The sequence below is a fragment of the Oncorhynchus mykiss genome, chromosome 17 (genome assembly GCF_013265735.2).
Source record: "Oncorhynchus mykiss isolate Arlee chromosome 17, USDA_OmykA_1.1, whole genome shotgun sequence".
Taxonomy (NCBI): Eukaryota; Metazoa; Chordata; class Actinopteri; order Salmoniformes; family Salmonidae; genus Oncorhynchus; species Oncorhynchus mykiss.
The window spans coordinates 24,213,245-24,239,348 of NC_048581.1; the positions used below are offsets into that span (position 1 = coordinate 24,213,245).

General features: G+C 43.5%; 1 protein-coding gene across 5 annotated transcripts in view; it reads left to right on the plus strand.

Moving 5' to 3' along the window:
• Positions 1 to 26,104, plus strand: part of LOC110493536 (SH3 and PX domain-containing protein 2A) — a 119,283-nt gene that overhangs the window by 79,622 nt on the left and 13,557 nt on the right. For 4 of the 5 annotated variants that reach the window (XM_036949457.1, XM_036949458.1, XM_036949459.1 and 1 more), the window contains 3 exons: positions 2,526 to 2,654; positions 16,269 to 16,382; positions 19,043 to 19,126. In XM_036949457.1, coding sequence (XP_036805352.1) covers positions 2,526 to 2,654; positions 16,269 to 16,382; positions 19,043 to 19,126 — 327 coding nt within the window. The remainder of the gene's footprint in view (positions 1 to 2,525; positions 2,655 to 16,268; positions 16,383 to 19,042; positions 19,127 to 26,104) is intronic. The other variant, XM_036949461.1, reaches the window with a different exon arrangement.

The following is a 26,104-nucleotide window of genomic DNA, read 5'->3' on the forward strand; positions in this document are numbered from 1 at the left end:
TTGACCCCATTTGCACCCTGTAGCGCCTTACATATGTCCATTTGCCTGCATGTGCTTTGGCCATATCTCAAATGACACCCTATGCCCTATATAGTGCACTACCTTTGACTCGAGCCCACATAGGGTTTGGCTATATAGTATTAGTGAACTCACTGTAGGGAATCAGAATAATATTATGCTGTCATAAGGGTTAAGAGAAAGGAAAATAGTTTCTCGTTCTCAAACAACATGAGTAAAGGGAGGGGTTAAGGGAATAGGAGATAGGAGATAGGAGATATATAAGGCCCATCAGAAAGATTTGAGACTCAGTCTTTGTTTTTATTTGACCATATTAAGCAGTCGCAGACAGGGGAATCTTCCATGAGGAGTGAAGACTAATAGCGATACCGTGTGTTGTTGGCTAGCCTCTTTGTTTATATAGGCCCGTGTGGGGAGACTTAACTGTGTTATATTCCAATGAAGCGTTTTGAGTTTGACCGTTAAAACTCTGCGTTTCTTAATCCCTTCTCTCTTCCTTGCGACCTCGCAGCGTTGGGATGCTGCAGCGCTCATTTTAAGATCCTTAGGTTTGCTAGCTGTTGTTCATTTGACCATAGGAATTGAATTTGCACAGTGCAACAATGACAAGACAGCACGAACAGATCTGGGACCAGACCATAGCAAATACACAGGCAATACTGTCAATGCAGAGGATCCTCACCACCGACATGGTCTATATTCAAGGTCCAATTCCATTAGCTAGAATGATACAATACAATACAGTATAATCATATTCATATGGACACAGCTATTGGGTGGGTGTATAATTATGCTGACGGGAACTGTCTTCATTTTCCCACTTACAGTACTTGTTGTGCACTCATATTTGTAAGGATTTTTCTTTTAGATAATTATTGGACTAGAGTAGAATAGGAATAATGCAAATAGGATAGAATCGAGATCTACATGCGGTAGCCACTAGCCAGGTGCTGTGCAGACATAGCATGACTTTCACACAACAGTAACACACACACAGTAGTGCATTTTAGGATGATCTGCCTCCTGCATGTTCTTCTGTGTTGACCGTTTCTCCAACCTCACTAACTTTGCTTCTGCTCCCAAATGTGTGTGTGTGTGTGTGTGTGTGTGTGTGTGTGTGTGTGTGTGTGTGTGTGTGTTTGTCCAATGTTTGCTTTCCACATTCGTTCGCAGAGAAAGTGGAGGTCATTAGACCTAGCTAGGTTCCTGAGAAAAACAAAGATGGCTGCCAGTGTTTTGGAGTTTTTCCTCGTGATGTTTGCAACTGCCCCTGGAAAAGAGACGTAAACAACAGACATGTCACAAAAAGGGACACACATGTTGACATGATGCTATTTACTGGGCAACGGACCGCGTCCTTGTCTACTGAATCCTAGACAAAGAGTTAGTGGTGGAGGGTGATTAACTTTACTGGAGTGCTGTGATATCAATTTAGGAATACATGGAATGTATATTTAAACTCCTACGGACTCAGGTTAGATAAGACATCATTGTATTTATGAGTAAGGGCGAAGAGAAATCAAGTAGAGCCTTTTAGAGAGCAGGAAATGAGTAAAAATTAGAAGAAAAATCCCAGAGCGTTGGTACAATCATGTCAAACAGTGCTTGTGACTTAAATCAAACACACACCACGTGAACTTTGTAAATGAAGTCATTGCTGGCACTCAAGAGTTTATCATTGGGAGCTACAATGAAGAGAAGAGAGAGAGGGAAAAAAGGAGAGAGAGACAGATGCTGGGCCTATGTTTATGTGAAACACAAGAAGAAACCGTTTCAACTTGGGTTATGCCGCACTCTTGTTTTCTTCCCTCTCTCTCTCTCTCTCTCTCTCTCTCTCTCTCTCTCTCTCTCTCTCTCTCTCTCCCTCTCTCCCCGTCCCACTCATATGTTTCTATTTAAGGCCCTGTAGGCCTGACTGCCTTGATTGGCGTGGTACAGCCCCCCAGTCCTCGTCCAACGGCAGGCTCTCAAACAGAGCGAGAGAGGAGGGGAGAGAGAGAGAGAGAGAACAAGCCACACTACTGATTTTCCAGAGGAAAACCTTTTCTATTCTTCCAGTCCCGACCGGAGTCTGTCTCCAACTCCAGCAGTTCTCCCTGTCCTCTCCTCCTTTTCTCTTTCTTTTATCCTCTCTTCCCTTCGTCTCTCTTTCGGACGTTTGTTTTGATTATGGAGGCCCCGTAACGGAGAACACGTTTTTCTCTCTCTTTGTTTCATCCCTCCTTTTTTCATTTTGACTTCTTTCAAATGCTTCCTGGTCCGTTGGTGTGGGCCGGGGGAAGGTTCCGCTATATGGCCAGACGTTTGGGAATAAAATGCAGCGATAATATCCTGAGCGAGCGTTCTGATTGGCTGGGGAGGAGCAACGGCGCGGATTCGGCCTATGGCGGCGTACCGTCACCGGGCGCGCGGTGGCGGCGGGCGCTTGCGCCCACCACGGGGTAGGGGTGCCATGGTAGGGACTGGGAGCTGGCTGACGGCGTGTTTCTTCCCGTCCTACCGTGCAGGCATTGACAGCTCGGACCCTATGGTGCTGGAGCAGTACGTGGTGGTGGCCAACTACGAGAGGCAGGAGAACTCTGAGATCAGCCTGCAGGCTGGGGAGACGGTGGACGTGATCGAGAAGAGCGAGAGCGGTGAGTAGTGTGTTTACTGTATGTGCTGCTTTGTGTTGTATTTGACTTTCTCTCTCACAAACAGACACACACACACACACATACACACACACACACACACAAACCAACTGATGCACAGTCAGCACCTCGTTCCTTCTTTCCTCTCATGGTGTCACTCCGTGTTCTGTCTCCTTCCATCTGCCCCTCTTTGTCCTCAAGATTCCCCCTTTTCTCCCCTTCCTCCCTCTCTACCTCCATCTCTCCCTTAAGCGTTCTCTCTGTCTTCTAACTGGGGCTTGGCTAAACCTGGAGGCTTGCCGTTTGGTCAGCAGGCCGGTGTGTGTGTGTGTTTGTCTGTGCTTGCGTGCTTGGGTTTGTGTGAAGGTGTGTGTGTGTTTGTGCGTGTGCATGTGGCAGCGTTTGGCTGTGTTGCCCAATCTGTTGCCTTGTGCATCAGGAATGTAGACTTATAATTAATAGTCCACTTTACTTTAGTGGAGAGTGAGATGTGTTACGAGTACCATCTTGGAAAGGCAAAGGTCGACGCGCAAAGTTTTGAGAGGAGAAAGAGCCAGGGAGGCAGTTGTTATTTGGGAGCACTGGGATAACTGTCCGTGTACTATTGTCACCCTTATGTTTTCCTCCAATTTCATTGTACTTCACAATGTTATCAAAAACCAAGGACATGGCAGTTGAGTTGTTGAACCACAGCAAGACGTTTGTCGTGTACAGTAACAGTACATAACAGTTTGCTATGTATAAAACCTGAATACAATCGGTTGAGGGAAAAGTCAATGTGAATATGTTGCCCTTATGTTTTGTTTTCATCGATCCAAACTCGATTGAGCAACACGAGAGCTGGATTCTAACTTGCCATGGTAACAAGACTATGACAGCTTGCGCAAGTCAAGATTAACAACCACAACGGCCTAACAGTCTACCAACAGCAGAAAACCCTTTGGCAGTGATTGATACATCCACACACATCTTCCTTTCAAATATTGGTGTGTGTGTGTGTGTGTGTGTGTGTGTGTGTGTGTGTGTGTGAGAGGTGTTTTCTCACAGCGTCTTTAGCACATCTTTGAGTCGTTATGCAAGTTAACGAATCTTTCTTTTTCTTTAGTTTTTACAATCGACCCAGCCACCCACTGTCCCTCAACGGTTGACGTTCCCCTTGTGGTGCTCTCTCTCTCTCTCTCTCTCTCTCTCTCTCTCTCTAGCTCTCTCTCTCGTTCTCTCTCTCTCTCTCTCTCTCTCTCTCCACTCTTTCAGCCCCATGTGTTTTTGACATCGGGCTGTTCCAACAGCTTTCTGCTGTATATCCCATTCCGTTCATTGTCAGGTCAACAGCCAAAGCGGCAGTTCCGTCCAAACTCCGTGTGGGAATAGAGGTGTAGATGTTTTTGCAATGCTGATCTTCTTTTGTGAATTCAATGTATTGCAAGGTCATACATGACTAAGAGGAAACCTAATCTCATCCGAAAATGTGAACGCTGAGAAGTGCAGTTGTCACGTTCTTCCACGGCCAGCGGATGTTGAATGACACATATTTGTTTCAAAGTGAAACTTTAAGCAAAAACAAATCAATAAAGGAACAACAAAACGTGACTACATGCACAAACACACTACAATCAATATCCCACAAAACACAGGTGGGGAAATAGCTACCTAAATATGATCCCCAATCAGAGGCAACATTAAACAGCAGCCTCTAATTGGGAACGACATTAGCACCAACGTAGAAATAGATATACTAGATCACCCCCTAGTCACGCCCTGACCTACTACACCATGGAGAACCAAGGGCTCTCTGTGGTCAGGGCGTGACATCAGTACCGCAATGAATGTGAGATGTGGTTGTTTTAACTAATCTTCGTTAAATGAACTGGTCGCCCAAAGTCCCCTTAGCAAAGATTGTCTGCTAAATGACTCAGATGTAAATGTGAAATGCAATGTTTTTTCAGTCTCTTTTGTGAGGTTTCGTACTGTCAACTTTTAAGCTGCATTGAGTTATGCTTTGAGAGATATGTGACTTGATGAGGCTTCGATTCCCAGAGATTTTGTAAGAGTCACAGGCAAGAGTGAGAGTCATTATATGTTTTGTTTCATGAATATTCAAAAGCTAATTGCCTGTGCGTATGCCAAAACCACGCCACAATTATCAAATTATTGGTGGCACTGACACACTGCATTGGAAACCCCAAATACCCCCGCGATCGGGCACATTCAAACTAAACTAGGACAAGATCCATAAATATTCAGTACTCGGGACAGTTTCAATGTAAAAACATAAAAACAAATAAGAAAACAAGCTGTGCTGTCACCGGAGCTGAACGCTCATATACTCAAACTAGCGCATAGACTAAGCCTGAAAAAGAACCATAAAATCTCAGACAGTTTCAGTACAAAAGTGCAAGAAAAACAAATATCATCCTTAAGGAAACAAGCTGTATATAATGGCTGTCATTGGAGTTGAAGGTTACTGTAAACATGCTCAAACGTCTCCATATCTCTCCACCATTAGGCCAAAGAACTCGAGCAACGACCTACGATGACATCATTGGCAGGCTATGCAAGTCCTAGTGCCTTGTGTATCCCAGAGACCCTCTCCCCCTTTCAGCGCTTTATTGCGACCCTGGAGTCTCCACAGCTCTGCTTCTTTATGTCCTTCGACATTTTGATCGCAGAAACACAGGCGGTCATTTCACATTGCAACCTCCCAATTTACCAAAACCCCCTATTTCTTTAATGTTGTTTTAATGTTGCTTTAATGTTCCTCACCCCATGCATCTCGGCATTATGACAACCTATGCTTTTAAGTTAGCTTCTACCAATCTCATCCAGACTCTGTGCTTTTTCATTCTCCTCTCCACACAATCTCTAAACAGTATATCATATGCAGTTAGGAGTGGTTCGGGTCAAGCAACAGCCAATGGAAAAAAAACATCCACTGCAGTAAAAACCACTTTACTGCAGCATCAGTTTTCCTCGCTTCACGCACTGTTTACCTCGATAGTCGCGGGTTCCTAATCCCGAGTCGGATGTTATTGTCATACCCTACCCCTACTGCGAGAAGCTAGCAGCCGCGTGCGCTCCAGTTCCACGGCAGCTGTTTCACTGTGTAGTGTCAACAAGGCGCCAGTATCACCACGTGAGACTGTACAGTGTGTGTGTGTGTGCATGCGTGCGTGCGCGTGTGTGTGTGTGAGTGTATGTGGGGTGTGTGTGTGTGCTGATGTCTTGAGTTTTGGCTGTGAGATTTGTGTCTGACTGTCTGTCCGGAGATTTAAGAGCTACTATCTAGTAAAGAGAGATTTATGGGAGGGCAAGGAGGTGGACACGCCAGAATCCTCTTGAAAAGGGGGAAAGAGGAGGAGAAAAGGAGGAGTGGAGGCTATGTATGGGCCAGTGTCCTGGTTTTCTCCCACTCCGGTCATTCCTTGGACATGGGAAATCACAGAGAGCCTGGAGGGAAGAGGCCTCAGATGGGAAAAACATCACTTGCATGTGTGACCAGAAGTTATATGGAGCAATCAGTTTATTGTGCTTCCTGCAAAGTTGTTATCCCCATAATATTGATGATATGATATTGATATTGATACCATGGTATCAAATGTATATTATATAGAATAGTCTTTGAAGACTGGTAGGTCTGTCTTTATTTGTTCAGTTTTGGCTCTGTTAGAGTTCTGATACCATAGTTGCACGAAAATGACTGGTTAATCAATGCAACCGGGCCTCCATTCTGTGGCTCCATACTGTGGCTGAATATGGAAAATTCCCCTATTTTCTGTGTCCTTACCCCGGCCTAATGGATCTTGCAGGAGGACTGTGATGCTATGCAGCAAACAAGATCCCTCTGGGTTACTGTGCCGCTCCCTCAGCCCACAAGCCCAGCCGGAGAAGACATTTTCCCCTCGCCTCTCTCTCTATGCGATCTTTGCCAGGTTGAAGGGGGAATTTGTCACCATAGTCCTAAAGAGCTTAGGCACGCTTACCGTGCAAAACCCGCCTAAACACACATTTACACACATAGTCACATACTCACACACATGTGTGAAATTATGTATGCACAGGCAAACACGCACGCATAAACACACACAGGCTCAAACGCACACACACACCACCCCTACCTCCCCTCTCTCACTGCCTGCTGTGTCCACACAAATTAGGTTGGCATAGCCCCCACTAACCCACATATTCTTTCCTGAAATGTACCCAGTTTTGACTGAGTTTGGGCTGGGCTGGGCAATGGGTGTTGTTTGCCTTGGCCTGGGGCCCTGTGTAGATCAGCTTTAGTAGGGGAAAGCACTGGGCCACGTTTTACAGAGGGAGGAACACCATTTGTGTCAAATCTTACACTCCATCACTCAGGCTACAGCCAGCTTAGCGCTAGTCTCACCTCACATTTGAAACGGACAGCCTAGCCCGCTCTTCTGTCTTCAGTCACGGCGATAAGGTTGTAAACCGTCAGAATCTTTGCCAGGGGGCTGCTGAAGACAGGCCTCACACCATACAGATGTAGGATATGAATTTGATCACTCTGTTGAAGGAGAACTTTCCATACAGATCCTTGTATTGCATTTGAGTTTTGAAAAGGCTTCTGAAGTTTGTAATTTCCACTTTGACATTTCAGACTCGATTTTCCCTGGCGAAAAATTTATCAACCCCGACAAAAATGTCAATTCATTATATTAATTATAATCCACATAATAATTTGAATTTCCTGTTGCTGCATGATTATTTTCCTGCTGTAGCAAACTGGCTCAAATTAAGATCCTACATCTGTAGTCTCACATAGCCTATACAGTGGTTCTTCCTTTAAAAGTGGTCGCCTCAACTCTAGGCAGTCAAATCGGACAGACGGCTTCAATCAAAAAGGAAGGAATCAGGAAGTCATACTTATAAGCCAACAGGTAGCGTAGCAGGCTGTTAGTCATCCTATACATGCTACCCGTAGCGTAACGTTTCACCAAGAGGCACAAGAGTTCCTAATCTACGTCAATCGACTCAACAGAGAGGTTACCTTTAAGCCCTTTAAATTCTCCTGTATAGATAGGGTCACATGAAAGGCCATAGCTGGCCAAAAGACTCACCTACAGGTTTTAAAATAGAGCTTGTTGCCATTAGCATGTTTAGTGAGGTGATATGCATGGCTAAAGCTAGCTTAGTGTTAGCTGCACCTCCCATGCTTTGAAATGGCCAGCCTGTATCAATAAGCATGACACAGGGGGTACTTAGCTGGAAGGAAGCTTTGAGTTGGGTCTCTCTCTCTCTCACACACACACACACACACACGCACGCACGCACGCACACACACACACACACACACACCACACACACACACACGCACACACACACACACACACACACACACACACACACACACACACACACACACACACACACACACACACACACACACACACACACACACACACACACACACACACACACACACTCACACACACTCACACACAAGCACACGTTATGTTCTTCTATCCTCGTGGGGACCTAATATTTATTTAAAGTCAAAATCCTAACCCTTACCCTAACCCTAACCTTTACCCGTGACCCAAACCCTGAACATAACCACAACCCCCCCCCCCCCCCCCCCCCCCCCCCCCCCCCCCCCCTACACACACACGGCGGTTCAAGTTCAAGGCCTGGGGACGTAGCCCAGGCATGCTGAGCGTGATATTTAGTCAACACGGTCTAATGAACTTCCTACCACCACGCTATCCCCTTAAACTTGTAACACAGCTAACAGTAACCAAACCCCCATGTTTTATGAAAACTTAAAGCAAGGTAACACAATCTCCACCGTGGGATGTGAGTTCCTCTGTCTCCCGTCCCGTTAGACATTGTCAATAAAGATTTGGGGCCTCAAAATAAACTAGGAAGGAACCAACCAGCTTGATGATTCGGATGTCCTCATAATTTCCCCTCAGTTAGAACTGATCAGATGATGCTTTGATGTATCCTGTCTTGGGTGATTTTTTATACGTTTTATGTCTCTTTACATTGCCAATCCACTACACCATCTTTTCAAACAAAGTTCACACAAAGGGAACGAAAATGTGTTCAAAGGAACTCGTTATTAAAAGACTCTGATGTCATTAGAGGGATTTTTTCTGTTCTTCGTTTGATCCCATCCAACAAAATCATATCCCTCAGGCCTAACTAGGCATTTATCACATCATGTACTGTATTGACTTCTAGAGTTGATGGGATTTCATTTCAATTTCCCTAATTAAATAATCTCGTTCAGGCCGCCCGAGTGGCGCAGCCATCTAAGGCATTGCATCGCAGTGTTGAGGCATCACTACAGATCCGGGTTTGATCCCAGGCTGTGTCACAACCGGCCGTGACCGGGAGTCCCATAGGGCGTCGCACGATTGGACCAGCGTCGTCCAGGTTAGTGGAGGGTTTGGCCTGGGGGCTTTACTTGGCTCATCGCGCTTTAGCGACTCCTTGTGGAGGGCCGGGCGCCTGCAGGCTGACTTCGTCGTCAGTTGAACGGTGGTGCGGCTGGCTTCCGGGTTAAGTGGGCAGGTGTAAAGAAGCGCGGTTTGGCGGGTCATGTTTCGGAGGACACGACTCGACCTTCAACCTCTCCCAAGCCCGTTGGGGAGTTGCAGCGATGAGACAAGATCGTAGTTGGATCGCAATTGGATATCACGCAATTGGGGAGAAAGAGGTGGTAAAATACAAAATATATATATAATATGTTAATAATCACGTTCTGTATTAGCTTCAGATTTGATTACATATATGCTTTCTTGCAACCTATACGGTATCTTGCTCACACACAGGGTTTGTGTGATTAGATAGAAGGATGAGAATAGTCTCTGCCTTCCAGGCCTGATTCGCCAGTCTCGTTTTAGGCCTCCCGAGCCGCCGTAATTGTTCTGGTTCTATTTTAAGCCTCAGCTTTCTGTGTCCCTTAGTTCTGCTTACTCTGCAGAAAGCGCACGTTGTGGTTCAATTCAATATTCTGTCTTCCAGACTCGGGCTCAGCCGCATCCAACTCAGCTCGTATCACACATCAGATCTGTTGTTCGTTGTGGCAAAGCAATGAGATGAGTAACACAATCGCGTCGCGTTTGAAATAAGTGTCATTGACGAAACGTCTTGATGGTCCTGTTTCTCCGTTCCATCAATCCAAATGAAGAGAGTGAACGGATAGATTCTGTGGTGGTTTTGGACAGGGAAGTGTGTGGAATACTCCCTGCTTTGAAGCCCTGGCCAAACGTCTGCTCGCTCTTTCTCTCTGTCTCTGTATCTCTCTCTCTCTCCTCTCTCTCTGTCACCCACTCTCTCTATCTCCATCTTTCTCTCCCTGCTAGGCGTTTACCAGCCAATGATTAGTATGTTCTGCAGAATTACTGTAACATTTGTTTTCCATGTGACCTTATTCTCACTGAGCGAAAGGGGGAGATGGAGACAGAGGGAAAGAGGGAGAAAGCACTGCACAACCTATGTTCTACCAAAGCACAACACAGTGGAACTGCAATTAGACTACTTATTACTGTCTGGGTTAAACCAGCATGAGTACTGTCAATGTTAAGAAGGTTTTACACCTGTCGCTATTTGACCTTTTAAGGTCCACATCATGAATCTGATGAAGTAGAGCAAACTGGGTAATTTCTGTCGGGACACAACCCGGACCCAGAATCTAGTGTTTATTGTAGTCAAAGGCGGCCTAAAAAGTGGTCTGATTTACACCTGTACAATAAAAGGATCGTACTTAGTCAGGAAATGAGCACTCGTGAAAGTATTCCTCTAAATGTCTTTTTACTGCGTTGTTTGAGGTCGAGTGAACTCAGCCTAAGCATGGTTACACACACACACACACACACACACACACACACACACACACACACACACACACACACACACACACACACACACACACACACACACACACACACGTCCCTGCAGCCAATAACACTGCCATGATTACTTAAACCTGTTGAAACAGCAGCCCTTCCCTTTTGCTTTCTACTCTACTGTATGTTCAGATGGTGGTCAATATGTAGTTCATTAGACGACCCACCTTTTATATGTCTTGTTTTAGCCGGTTTCATTTTTACAGCTGCCCCCAACCCCCTTTACTGCCCTGCCCCCCTGCCCGGATCCCACCCCTGCTGAAGATTGACATTTGTTACACCACATTTTCCATGTTCTATGATTCCTAACCTTTCGAGGAAAACATGGTCAATTTGTTGTTGTTTGAATCCCAGACTGACCCTTTAATCTCTCTCTAGTCCACCGACACTGTAATGTATTCCACACACATACAGTACGGTCAAGCAAGATATATAGCTATTTTAGAACATATAGGCATTTAAAATAACTGACATAACATTCATAGTTGATGTAATATGGTAATGTTAGCCACTGTAATCAAACAAGACATGTATGCTTCCAAGAGAAGCTCTTGTAGCGTGTTAAGATTAGCTCATAGTTTAGGTGGTGTGGCCGTCCCACTACTTTCATATTTTCTGTGTTTATTGGACAGAATAGATAGAAAGAAGTTTATAGCAGGAGAGGAATTGCTAAAGTGGTGGGTCAGATTTGAACCCATGCTCGCAGTGTTAGTACTTGTAATCGCAGTGTTAGTACTTTTTATCGCAGTGTTTGTACTTGTTATCGCAGTGTTAGTACTTGTTATCTCAGTGTTAGTACTTGTAATCGCAGTGTTAGTACTTGTTATCACAGTGTTAGTACTTGTTATCTCAGTGTTAGTACTTGTTATCGCAGTGTTAGTACTTGTTATTGCAGTGTTAGTACTTGTAATCACAGTGTTAGTACTTGTTATTGCAGTGTTAGTACTTGTAATCGCAGTGTTAGTACTTGTTATCTCAGTGTTAGTACTTGTTATCGCAGTGTTAGTACTTGTTATTGCAGTGTTAGTACTTGTAATCACAGTGTTAGTACTTGTAATCACAGTGTTAGTACTTGTTATCGCAGTGTTTGTACTTGTTATCGCAGTGTTAGTACTTGTAATCGCAGTGTTAGTACTTGTAATCACAGTGTTAGTACTTGTTATTGCAGTGTTAGTACTTGTAATCGCAGTGTTAGTACTTGTTATCTCAGTGTTAGTACTTGTTATCGCAGTGTTAGTACTTGTTATTGCAGTGTTAGTACTTGTAATCACAGTGTTAGTACTTGTAATCACAGTGTTAGTACTTGTTATCGCAGTGTTAGTACTTGTTATTGCAGTGTTAGTACTTGTTATTGCAGTGTTAGTATTTGTTATTGCAGTGTTAGTACTTGTTATTGCAGTGTTAGTACTTGTTATCGCAGTGTTAGTACTTGTTATCACAGTGTTAGTACTTGTTATCGCAGTGTTAGTACTTGTTATCACAGTGTTAGTACTTGTTATCACAGTGGTAGTACTTGTTATTGCAGTGTTAGTACTTGTTATCGCAGTGTTAGTACTTGTTATCACAGTGTTAGTACTTGTTATCGCAGTGTTAGTACTTGTTATCACAGTGTTAGTACTTGTTATCACAGTGGTAGTACTTGTTATTGCAGTGTTAGTACTTGTTATTCCAGTGTTAGTACTTGTTATTGCAGTATTAGTACTTGTTATTGCAGTGTTAGTACTTGTTTTTGCAGTGTTAGTACTTGTTATTACAGTGTTAGTACTTGTTATTACATTATTAGTACTTGTTATTGCAGTGTTAGTACTTGTTATTACAGTGTTAGTACTTGTTATTGCAGTGTTAGTACTTGTTATTGCAGTGTTAGCACTTGTTATTGCAGTGTTAGTACTTGTTATTACAGTGTTAGTACTTGTTATGACAGTGTTAGCACTTGTTATCGCAGTGTTAGTACTTGTTATTGTAGTGTTAGCACTTGTTATTGCAGTGTTAGAACTTGTTATTGCAGTATTAGTACTTGTTATTGCAGTGTTAGTACTTGTTATTGCAGTGTTAGTACTTGTTATCACAGTATTAGTACTAGTTATTGCAGTGTTAGTACTTGTTATTGCTGTGTTAGTATTTGTTATTGCAGTGTTAGTATTTGTTATTGCAGTGTTAGTACTTGTTATCTCAGTGTTAGTACTTGTAATCGCAGTGTTAGTACTTGTTATCACAGTGTTAGTACTTGTTATCTCAGTGTTAGTACTTGTTATCGCAGTGTTAGTACTTGTTATTGCAGTGTTAGTACTTGTAATCACAGTGTTAGTACTTGTAATCACAGTGTTAGTACTTGTTATTGCAGTGTTAGTACTTGTAATCGCAGTGTTAGTACTTGTTATCTCAGTGTTAGTACTTGTTATCGCAGTGTTAGTACTTGTTGGACTGCTGGAACACCCTAGGGTAAATTAAACATTTTATTGATTTTTCACACACAAAACACAGCAAATCCCGCCAACAAACAGAAAAGACACAACAAACATGTTCAACACCAGACAATACCACATAAACAGCTCAATCCCATGATACATCTCTTGGAGCCTAATTGAGCCGCCAAGCCAATTGGATTCCACTGTGTGAATGGGGAAACCCTGATTCAAGTCTTCACCAAGGGGGATTTCCTCTCTCTTCTCTGGGAAAACTGTGTTTATTATCTGTCTGTCTGGAAGCTAAATGGTACGGCCAGAAAGAGGGAACACCAACTAACTTCCTACTAACAACTGTCCCGAAAGAGAGACAAGAAAAGAGAAAGAACCAGCTTCTGTCCATATTGCAGTTGGACAGAGTGAGTTTCCTGGAAAATGTTGACACACGGACAGTAGTTGTTTGGAACATATGAGAACGTTCCCTCGCTTCTCTCTCTGGTCTCTCTCTCTCTCTCTTCCTCCACAGTCTCTCTCCACTCTGGTAACTGCCTATGTGTGATGAGATCCAGCAGCCTTTCTGTTTCTAATTTCTCTGCTCTTTAACCGCATCTGACTTTCTCCAGAACTGGGATTTATAGGCAAACTGGGACTTGTCAAAGCCATGTGGTATCTGCCAGCCTGGGAGCTGAATGTATAGGGGAGCTGGGCCTTGTCAAAGCCCTGTGGTGTCTGTCAGCCTGGGAGCTGAATGTATAGGGGAGCTGGGCCTTGTCAAAGCCATGTGGTGTCTGTCAGCCTGGGAGCTGAATGTATAGGGGAGCTGGGCCTTGTCAAAGCCATGTGGTGTCTGTCAGCCTGGGAGCTGAATGTATAGGGGAGCTGGGCCTTGTCAAAGCCATGTGGTGTCTGTCAGCCTGAGCGAGAGAGACCAGGGCTAAACTAGTTTTTCTCATTTGCCTTTTCACAGCTCACGCAAGTACATACACATACAAGTGCAAGCAGGCATGTTCATGGATCCCTATATAGACAGGCGCTCACAAACACACACGTTTGCGTAAGCAGACACACTCTTTCCACGCCGACAGACCTGACCTATTTCTATCAGCCCCTACTAGGTAGGCAGTGATATACAGCCGTGGCAGCGCACACATGCAGCTGATAATGGCAGTCGCTCACCAGGACCCTGTCACATAGGGATTTAGGAGACTGTATATCCTCTGCTTGTCATGTCAGGTGACCTTTTGAAGAAAATGGCTCCTGAATTGTCTCTTTGCTGAACTGTGGCCGAATTCCATAAAGGGAGATGGGTTGTGGATTATTTCCTTTTGAACAGTTGCGGTAACTTGGATCTATAAAGTTTCTTTGCTACAACTATGGGCAGCTTCCATTGTTTCACACGTTGAATGTAGGACTTTTAAAAAAGATAGGAGGGCCCTACCGTGCTGCCTCTCATCTCACTGCTATATGTGCTGAGTGCCGTTCATTAAAACACATTTTCAGACTAGGATCTAGCTAGCCTACAGCAGCATAATAATGAATTAGCATAGCATCAATGTCGCAATGTCAAATTCACGTTGGCACTGAGGAAAACCTATGCCTCTACAGTCAGTCCAACGTTAGCGTTTTCGCTAGGCTAAGCATTAGCCTAGCATTATTTTCCCAACCGATTCTGACAGGTTTCCAAACTCACTGTGCTGTGCGCTGTCAGACCCCAGACTCTGCTGTGATGTCTACAGTGGGACCTACTTTGAACTTCAATACCTTTTAGACAATGCCCATGGGTTGAAGCCTCAAACACTGTGGTGGACCATTCAGAGCTTCAAATATAGTATACGCTATAGTAGTCTTGTGTTATGAGTGACTTCCAACCTGGATTTATGGAAAACTAAGGAATGTTTGGGAAGTTACTGGAATTTCGCAAGCCTACCAATGACCAATGTTATTATTTTCCGATGAAGAAACTGTTATTAGACATATTTTCCATATGGGTCAAATAGGTCTCATTTGGCGTGTCTTGCAGGGACATAAAATGGGGCGTGTGAGGACTTGATTTACTCAAGCCTGTGTGTGTGTCTGTGTGTGTCTGTGTGTGTGTGTGTGTGTGTGTGTGTGTGTGTGTGTGTGTGTGTGTGTGTGTGTGTGTGTGTGTGTGTGTGTGTGTGTGTGTGTGTGTGTGTGTGCGTGTGTGCGTGTGTGTGTGTGTGTGTATGTGTGTCAAACCACATTATAGGACCTCTCCATATGACGGTTAACACAGTCAAGAGCTGAGGACTTAATTGTTGGACTCCAATGGAGAGAAAAAAAAATAGTTGTGCTCATTACCTCGCTCTCTTCTCTTTTATACTGTCAGAGCGTGTGAGTTATTGTGTATGTGTACATATGTGCATCCGTCAGGAGTGCGCCTGTGTGTGTTAGCATATGGCGTACGTCTGGGTGCGTTATAGGCTGCAGAAAGTCGTAAATTATCCTGTATCTTCGAGGTTCACTGAAAGGCAGCTTCCCTACTATTTACGACTCTGAGTAGTCCACGTTGAACCCAAATGTTACGGATGAAATGCTCGGAGAGCCTCTGAACTTCGTAAACAGAATAGACCGTCGGAGAATCTGGATTCGTGCTACTGCTGCAGAACTAAAACACAAAGACACATGCTATCTGTCAGGGAGGGATCGATGGCTTCTTTTCCTCTCTCTTTTTGTGAGTTTCGGTTTGGTTTGGTTCCCGATTCGACATGTGTTTTTGCATTCAATCAGGTCTAGGTCGAGTCAATTCGAATCAAAAATATTTATTGTCCCACAAACACCTCTCGAAATACTAGACTAGGATTTTTTGGGGGACTAAATTCAAGTCCAGCCTTAACCATTGCACTGATACAGGGTCAGCTCTTATTTAATCCCTTTGATGGTTTCAGGTTAGAACTCAGTTATGGTCATCTGATCCTAGATCTGTGGTTCAGGGACAACTTCTACCTATTTGATCCTTAAGTGTCCATTTTCCTCTGCACTCCGGGCACATATATGAAAAAAACATGACCCTAACCCTAGAGTGCTGCTCTAGGATCAGGTTCTCCTTGTCCATATCATCTCAATCATTATGAATTCAAATGAAAAACTGATCCATGGTCAGTCAGTAGCGCTACTCTGAAACGTCTGGTGGTTTTGTAATGATAACAGGTGAAAAGTTCCCTGGTTACATCACTTCACTGCTCCCCATGTAGCCGATATAAATGAAAGCCTGGACCAAGAAAAACACTAACACCCGATCAATTCTGGAGTTCTTTGGGAATGTAGAGCAGTTATTGTAATTTACTAATGTGTGTGTGTGTGTGTCTTTGTTGTAGGTTGGTGGTTCGTCAGTACAGCCGAGGAGCAGGGTTGGGTGCCGGCCACATACCTGGACTCACAGAACGGCACTAGAGACGACCTGGAACTTAGCACCGTCAGGACAGGAGAAGGTAACACACACACGCCGGCCATTCTCCCTGCTAAATATCACTACCATCGTTACTAAGGCCTTAGGTAACACACACCAGCCATTCTTCCTGCAAAATATCGCTACAATCGTTACTAAGGCCTTAGGTATGACAACTAATAGTTGTGCTAGGACAGCAGGAACCTCGAGGACCAGACACTGTAACAAACCCAGCCAAATGCCCTTTGTTCAAACTACAGGGTTTTCATCAGGCTGGATATTTTGGCACCAAAGGAAATTCCTTCACTACTTTTTCAATGAGTTTTGTCATGACCTCTTTTTTTTGCAGTAATGTTTAGTCTGACTGTTTGGAGGGCATATTTCATCACTAGAGAATAAGCTCCCTTCCCCTTTGGTGCTTCGGAATGACACTGTAGCGCCTTAGCTGTGTGTTACACCCAGGCAGGCAGACATACACACACACAGACATACACACACACAGACACACACACACACAGACATACACACATCCATACACTCCCCCACCGTTAAAGTCATATTACCTCTGTTTTCCATCAGTTTTAGTAACCCATGGAAACTACCTGGTATAGTGTGATCATTATGCCGTAATGCTTCGTGTGTCATAGACTGCCACCAGGGTATGTAAGGCTCTGTCCCTGTCCCTCATTAAGACACATTGCTTTATGATCCTCACGCTGGCCCATGGCGCTGTTACACTGTAAACTGGCACGCCACATCCCAGCATGTGATGACAGGTCCTCTGCAGCTGCCGTGGCCCCCAGCTCTCCTTAATGCAGACTGCAGTCACTCCACAGAGAGAGAGAGAGAGAGAGAGAGAGAGAGGGAGAGAGAGGGGGGGACATACTGGGCTGGTAGTGAAAGTCTGTGACAGCCTTTAAGGAAATAGACGGTCATGTGGCTGGAGCCTGGAAATACCTAGGGATCTGGGTCAGACACGCGCAGAGAGGAAATGCAGACACACACCCCACATGCACATCCCTCCCATCCCGCAAAACACTCATCTATCAACACCTTCCCCATTAGAGCCTGCCTACTCAGTTTTCACACACCACTGCATATCTCATATCTCTAGTAACTATCCTGTCTCCCCCCCCCATACTCATTAAGCCCCAGTCTGCTGTCATATAAACCGATAGCAGACTGTAGCTAGCTCACTGAGGAGGGACGACAGGGCCTGGTAGGTCTGGTCTATTGGAATTACCCTGAAATAACGTTGGCCTTTGTGGCTGTCCCCAATTTGATATTTCAATTAGGAGGTCAATGGGAGAGAGAGAGAGACAGAGAGAGAGAGAGATGAGATGAGAGTCATTTGATTCTGTCCTCCTCTCCTCACTCCTCCATTTCTCCCTCCTCCTCTTCCCTCCATTATGAAGGGAGAGATGACAGTAATTTCGTTCTGTCCTCCCTCATCACTCGTTCCTCCGTTCTGAAATTCTGGTTTATGTCTCCCTGGGGAATGCGTTAAGGAAGGGAGGATAACTGCGAGTCATCAGAAAGGAACGAGTTGGAGAGTATCATATAGGGCTGTTTTACTTCACTGTAAGTCAGTGGTGTTGCAAGAGGTGTCCCTGCTTATAAGGGCGACTGGAACGGAACAGTTTACCAGAGGACTTAGCAAGCTGTTACGGTAGCCTAACAGGCTAACATGGAGATTTACTCTTATCTATTTTCTCCTATACAGTTGCTAGAAAACCTATTAGCGAGACATTGGACACAGATGTCGTTTGCTGGGAAATCTTAAACCATGTGTACAGTATACTAGGGGCTGGTTGGATACTATGCCACACAGCTGTAGCATGTCTGTGACCATTTGAAAAGTCCCAGATACACGAAACGTTATGTATGGGGATTGGCCTTCTTGAATACGGAATACGTTGTGGTGAGAACCTTGAAGACCAACAGATTTCAGTATTCCAGACATACTAGATTGGATGATACTGCATAATCATTGCTATAGAAATATAATTAATAGGACGGGCTTGGATCTCTAACCCTGGCATTTTGTAATGAATAGAGACACGCCTTCTTTACATGATATTTCTATGATACATCACGTCATCATTGTCATAGAGATTGAATGAATAGAACAGGCTTGGAAGCGCTAACCCGGGTTATTTGTAATGAATGGAGACACCCTTTCTATTCATATGATCATTGCTTCCTCTTTTAATGTGGGGCTTGTTCTCTTTCGGTCTTTCGGTGACAGACGTCGTGAAGGATAGTTTCTCTGGGCAGTTGTCTCTCGTAAGGAAACATCTCTGTGTTTATGACCTAGTTCACACTGTCCTCGGGATATCTGTGATTCCACTCATCCTTTATAATGTCCGTTTAACTCAGTCCCCAGAAATACACACCCTTTAAGAAGTTTAGCTGCTTGACTGTGAAACGTGCGCGTGAACGCCGAAGACAGATAGTGATTATCACGACAACAATGAGTATCAATTCTTTCTGCAAAACCATTTGCTACTACACTATTACAAATCATGTGATTTACTATGCATAGCTTTAAAATGGACACCGTTCATTTGCTGGCTTTCCATGTAATGTTTTCACCATCCTACTAACTAACGACGGCTTTTTGCCTTCGTTCATTTTGTAATACGCTTCTTAATTTCACGTTTCTTTGTTTTTCTTTGGTTTCTCCATCCATCCCCTCATCAGTTACTAAGAGACGCAAGGCTCATCTGAAGAGACTGGACCGCAGATGGACCTTGGGGGGCATAGTGAACCGCCAGCAGAGTCGAGGTGAACACACAGTCAACACACACAGACACACATGCACACACGCAAACACACACACACACACACACACACACACACACACACACACACACACACACACACACAAACACACAAGCACACAGACACTCTCAAGTGGCCTCTCTCAGAACCACACACATACACACTCATTCCTTCATCGTAAGAAAACTCATTTTAAATCCATGACAGTCAGCCAACAACAACTCCAGCTTAACCCCCAACATCACAAACAGCACATTGGGTGTTCCTGTAGATTTCAGTTCCCGGAGTTAAATTTACCACATTTTTCTCTACTTTTAGAAAGATAATTATTTCTTAATTTTGCTACGCAGAATCATTTACTAACATTAAACAGATTATATAATGAGGGGTATTTGATTCAGACAGCACGACAGTAACAACCTTGTTGGCTAATAGCTGTTCTAAACATTACTGTGTGTAGTGCTACTTCATGTACTTATACAACTCCCTCCAGGTTCAGAACCATTCGATTTTAATGACTGGGTTTTTAGTGAACATTTGTTGGTAAAGATATGTTCTCACACTCTTGAATGTATCACGTTGCCAAGATCCCCTGGCCACTGCAATACTGGAACATGTCTCAATGGAGAGTTGCTGTTGAGTCATAATGAATTCTCTTTGATGGACCCAGACAGACATGAGCCTATGTCTCATATTGTCTAGTATCTAATCAAAACTGGTCCAAGGTCAGCTTTGCATTTATCCTCAAATGGTTATGGTTGGAATCTGGGGAAGATAAGCTGATCCTAGATCTGTGGCTATTAAAAGGCTACATCTACCCATATTTGATCAAAAAGTAGTCACTATATTGAAGGATGAAGTTACTATATATGTTGATTGAAGGTCAGTTAGATGTTCTCTGTCATTGATATAGATAGGATTTGGGGAGGCTGATCCTAGATCTGTGTCTGTGGACTACCCCTACCTAGAACCAGAATAATTTCTCATCCCTCTAATAAGACCAGGAGAGATCAGCCATCTGGTTATAGGATACGTTTTAACCCACTCACCCCACCTGGCTCTGTCTTTTGTCTGTTTGTTTACTGAAACTGACCTGGGACTCATATAACTTCCCAGGCTCCCAATAACATACATGGGGCGTGACTCACCTGGTATAGCTTAACTCTGATCCCAGACCAGTCAAAGAGACAATAAACATAAGTGATTCAACAGAGCTGATCCAACACAGGGGGAACTTGTGTCAGATGGTATGAGTTAGTACCTGTGTTGAGGAATTTTATACAGGCCTGCGATGACCTATATACTTTCGGGCCAGGCGTTCTTCCTAACCACATGGCCTGACCAGGAAAAACTCCACTTCCTAGTTGTAGTCTTACTAATCTATAACATAGGACATCGTTTTTCCTATTCAGATGGTCAGGAAAACCCCCAGGTCCTATTTATACTGCACAGGAGAAAAAAACACTAGTTCAATACTCAGCCAACGATTTCCATGTGATGACTACATCCAGCTCTTTTGGATACTTTTGGTGAATGTACTAATATGGGCTGCCAGAGCCTCACCATAGTCTCCAGCCAGAGCTGAGCGAAGCAGTTACAATTAGGTAGCTAGCTCTCTCAGAGGAGTAGCAGCAGGAGGACTGGGGGGCTGGAATAGGCTGGTGGAAAGTGTGAATGTGGGGCAGTAGCCCACACTGAAGCCTGGCTTTAATCACAGGCAGGAGCCTATAACAGTGGATGGATCCACTTCTGTGTGTGTGTGAGCTAGATGTCGACCGATTATTATTTTTAAACGCCGATACCGATTATTGGAGGACCAAAAAAGGCCGATACCGATTATTCGGCCGATTTTTATAATTATATATATATTTGTGATAATGACAATTACAACAATACTGAATGAACACTTTTATTTTAACTTAATATAATACATAAATAAAAATCTATTTAGTCTCAAATAAATAATGAAACATGTTCAATTTGGTTTAAATAATGCAAAAACACAGTGTTGAAGAAGAAAGTAAAAGTGCAATATATGCCATGTAAAAAAGCTAACATTTAAGTTCCTTAATCAGAACATGAGGACATATGAAAGCTGGTGGTTCCTTTTAAAATGAGTCTTCAATATTCCCAGTTAAGACGTTTTAGGTTGTAGTTATTATTGGAATTATAGGACTATTTCGCTCTATACCATTTGTATTTCATATACCTTTGACTATTGGATGTTGTTATAGGCACCCATAGTGTTGCCAGCCTAACCTCAGGAGCTGATAGGCTTGAAGTCATAAACAGCACTGTGCTTCAAGCATTGCGAAGAGCTGCTGGCGAATGCAGGAAAGTGCTGTTTGAATGAATGCTTAAGAGCCTGCTGCTGCGTACCACCGCTCAGTCAGACTGCTCTATCAAATATCAAATATTAGACTTAATTATAATATAATAAACACACAAATACGAGCCTTAGGCCATTAATATGGTAAAATCTGGAAACTATAATTTAGAGGGAAAAAAAGTTTTTTCTTTCAGTGAAATACGGAATTGTTACGTATTTTATCTAATGGGTGGAATCCATAAGTCTAAATATTGCTGTTACATTGCGCAACCTTCAATGTTATGTCATAATTATGTAAAATTCTGGCAAATTAATTACGGTCCTTGTTAGGAAGAAATGGTCTTCACACAGTTCGCAACGAGCCAGGCGGCCCAAACTGCTGCATATACCCTGACTCTGTTGCACTGAACGCAAGAGAAGCGACACGATTTCCCTAATTAATATTGCCTGTTAACATGAATTTCTTTTAACTAAATATGCAGGTTTAATGATTTTAAGAAAGGCATTGATGTTTATGGTTAGGTACATTGGTGCAACGACAGTGCTTTTTTCCGCAAATGCGCTTGTTAAATTATCACCCGTTTGGCGAAGAAGGCTGTGATTCGATGATAAATTAACAGGCACCGCATCGATTATTTGTAAAGCAGGACAAGCTAGATAAACTAGTAATATCATCCACCATGTGTAGTTAACTAGTGATTATGTTAAGACTGATTGTTTTTTATAAGATACGTTTAATGCTAGCTAGCACCTTACCTTGGCTCCTTGCTGCACTTGCATAACAGGTGGTCAGCCTGCCACGCAGTCTCCTCGTGGAGTGAAATGTAATCGCCCAAAATCGGCTTCCAAAAATGCAGATTACCGACTGTTATGAAAACTTGAAATCGGCCCTAATTAATCGGCCGTGCCGATTAATCGGTCGGCCTCTAGTGTGAGCCACTGATGTAACTGTTGCCATGAAGGAATCAGGACAATCATTGCGTGAGGCATAATTAGTAGGCGTTGTCATATATTTTCGTTGTAGTACTACTGACATTGATTACTGAATGGTTGGGAAAGGCATTTCACTGTACTTGAAATCAATATTCTATATCATCATCATATCCAATATCCCAGATGACTTCACTTGAGACTTCGGGTCAACGTACAGTACATGCCTGTGTAAGGATGCTGTACTAGAGACATCAACCAGCAGAAACAGACAGTAGTGATATATTGTCACCTGTTGAGGCTGACACATTTTAACAGCCAGGGTCTCAGGTCAGTTGGGAGTCCAGTGTTGCTTTCAGCACCATCAGAAACACTGCTGCATGCTACCTCATTTATGACTTCTGATTAGAGGCCTTGTTTCCACCCTACAAAATGATCCCACCATGAAAATGCTGCTGGCTGTGGTCATTATGAATGCCAGACGAGGCATGTTTGCATCAGGCAGCACAGATAGGGCGCTTTGAGGCAGCATGCACAGACCGTTTCTAGCAGTGCTGAGTGATTGGTGCTTTTTGGGGTCGGGTCGGTTTCTGTTCGATTATTTAAAAAAATGTAAGAATGGTTTTCAATTATTTTTTAAAAATATTAAATTCGTTGTGAAATAATGATATTAGAATGATTTTAGAGGTTTTTAATGTACATTACAAAACGCAAAATAGTGAACATTCAATTCCCCAAACATTGAAAATATTCCATTGTCTCTGTCAGGTCCCCATTGGGTAGACATCAGTAGAAAAATAAAAAATCACTATGAAATAATATTTCACTTGTGTATATTACTTTGTTTTTATTTGATGACTTTATTATCTTTAATTCTTAAAGTCATCATCTCATCTCTGCTCAGGCATTAGCAGCCAAACAGCCAGACAAAGTTATCTCTGTTCTCCCCATACTGTACTGTCTTTAGTCATCCTATTTAGCTAAGCTAGTATGCAGCAGAGCTGCCTGACAAAATAATTTGACTAGTCTTCAAAGTAGATAAGGCACACCTTCACAAACTGTTTCTATCCCTCTCTCATCATTGAGTACATTCCTCTCTCATGCAGTCTATGCTGTCTGTGTACAGTAAAAGTGCATCCATCTCTGTCTGCACCAAAAAGAGCAGGTGCAATGAATTATGGTCATCGTTGTTAATTACCAAATTTCTGCACAGAACTAGATTGAAAATGTGATTAATGAAAACTACAACTCCCTTCAGCCAGGCGTCCCACATAGTTCTTGACTTGATTTATTATTATTCGATTTCTCACTGGAGAAATGGAGTGTTGGGCTCACAAAAAAAAAAAAAAATGGAATGGAATTCAAGTAATTGAACCGACGTCAGTTAATCGCTCAGCACTAGTTTCTAGGAAGCTAAAAGTAGAGTTAAGGGGATCAGGGACATGATCATTGACCATAAAGAATACTTAGAATTACTCTACCCTGAGTGTTCTCTCCATAGAGATAAGTAATGGATAAATACTGTATCTCATGGTTTCGCTCTATGAAGATGCACTCTTGTCATGAGACATGGACACTCTTTCTTAATGTATCTTTCCACGATTACATAAATACTCTACCCACCTCCTGCTCAACCTTATTGCAAGAGATTTGAGAAAGTGGAGAGGATGAGAGGAATTAAAGAAAAATTCGCGAAAGAAGCATGCATGAGTTAGAGAGAGGAAAGTAGGGAGTCTAATCTTACAATATTAATGAATTGTCTTCTTAACAACTCATCTGAAACTACCCAGAAACACTCTTTGCTAATGGAATACTTGACCCATTTGTGAGAAATATAACATTTTCCCGTGGAGTCAAGGATTTAGTTACCGTGGAAACGAGATAGTAAACAAGATAAGGAGGGAAGATAAGTGCCAGATGCTAAATCTTATGGATTAACACCACAGAGGAGGAAGCAAAAATGGATTACTTTGTTGTTGTTCCTACCCTACGGCAAGTCAATGGGTCTAAAGTTGTTCACTTTATCGGCAAAATACTCCCAAAGAAGACAAAGGAGGAAGCTAAATGGATCGCTTTGTTATTGTTTTATAGTCCACTTACTCTGACCCTACCTCAGGTCAATGGGTCTGGCTTTGGTCGCCAGAAATACTCCCAAGAAAAACAAATGGATCCCTTGTTATTGCATTGTTCGGTCAAACCCACAAATTCTTCTGACCCAATGTTAGGTCAGTACAGTCTGATTGGCTGGTCCCATGAAATCCATAGGTGTTGATTGGCTAGTGACAGCAGGATGACCTCACCTCATCGATTACCTCATGTGTTGTTGACAGGGCGAGTCATTAGGTCAAACACTCTATCCAGTCTCCTCAACCCTGTTCCTCTGTCTGTATGTCTAGAGAACAGGATCAGTTACAGCAGAGTCTAACGTGATTTATGGCAGTGTGCTGATAACCTCCTTCTCAACTCACTGTTTGGGGCTTTGGGCCCAGCTGACTGGTCAAACACTCACTAAGACAGTGTGAGACACACGTACGCATACAGTACATGTCCAGAGAGCATGCTCACACACATGATACGTATGTTTGAATACACACGCACACTCACAGGCACACACACACACACACACACACACACACACACACACACACACACACACACACACACACACACACACACACACACACACACACACTGTCACAAACCCACACAGTATTCCCTCTCCACTCCAAGTACTCAGACGTCCTCAACCACACACCCACCCCCACCCTACGAACACTCCCTGTGCTACCTAGTCCAAAAACCCCATAGACATTCCTTACAGCTCTCTATAATTGACCCAAGCCCTTCAGCTCCCTCTGGAATGACAGGCAGCAGTAGAATGTGTTCCCACTAAAACCTCACCACACCCCACCCATTGTAAACAGACTGACACACGCACGTTCACACCTCTGAAATGCCTCTCCCGTTCCTCCTGTTTCACTTCCCCATCCCACCAAGGGACACATTGGCTGTGTCCAGAATGACACTATAGTCGTCCTATAGTGCACTATTTCTTGCATATTGCACTGCTATTGATATAGTCAAAGGTAGTTCACTCTATGGGGCAATATGGGGGATCATTTGAGACACAAGCCATTCTCACCGGACCAACTCCGATTCTCTCCCTGTCTATATCTCCATTCCCTCCCATGCCCCTGTATATCCAACCCGTTGAAGCAACAGCTGCTTAAAGTGGCCCTATCTATCTACCCCCCACTACTACCCCTCATACTTACACTTGGCTTTTCCCACAGTAGTTTAATTCCCCTATGGATCATCCCACTCTAGTGTGGCCGCTGGGATTTCCCTTATCTGGCTCTGGGCAGCCAAGTGTAGCCTGATAAAGATCTGAGAGCTTCAGGTTCCTTATCTCCAACAGGGAGGCCCCGGCTCCATACTGCATCTCTGCAGCTCTCCAGCCATTTCAAATGGATCCAGTCTGCTGTGTTGTTCGCTCAACGGTGGTTATTATGGGTCCACAGTGGGTCCTGGCTGGGTTGCCTCTGTCACATTCTAGCTGTGATAAGGAAGAGTTTGAGAGTGTTGTGGATGTGATGAGAGGCTTGGCCAGTAGTGGGTGCTGTTTGTGTTTGTATTGGAGGATACGATTGGAATGGATACAGTATCCATGCGGGCTTGAAAAAACAAAACAGATAAAATGGCTAACTGGGTGATTCCCGATA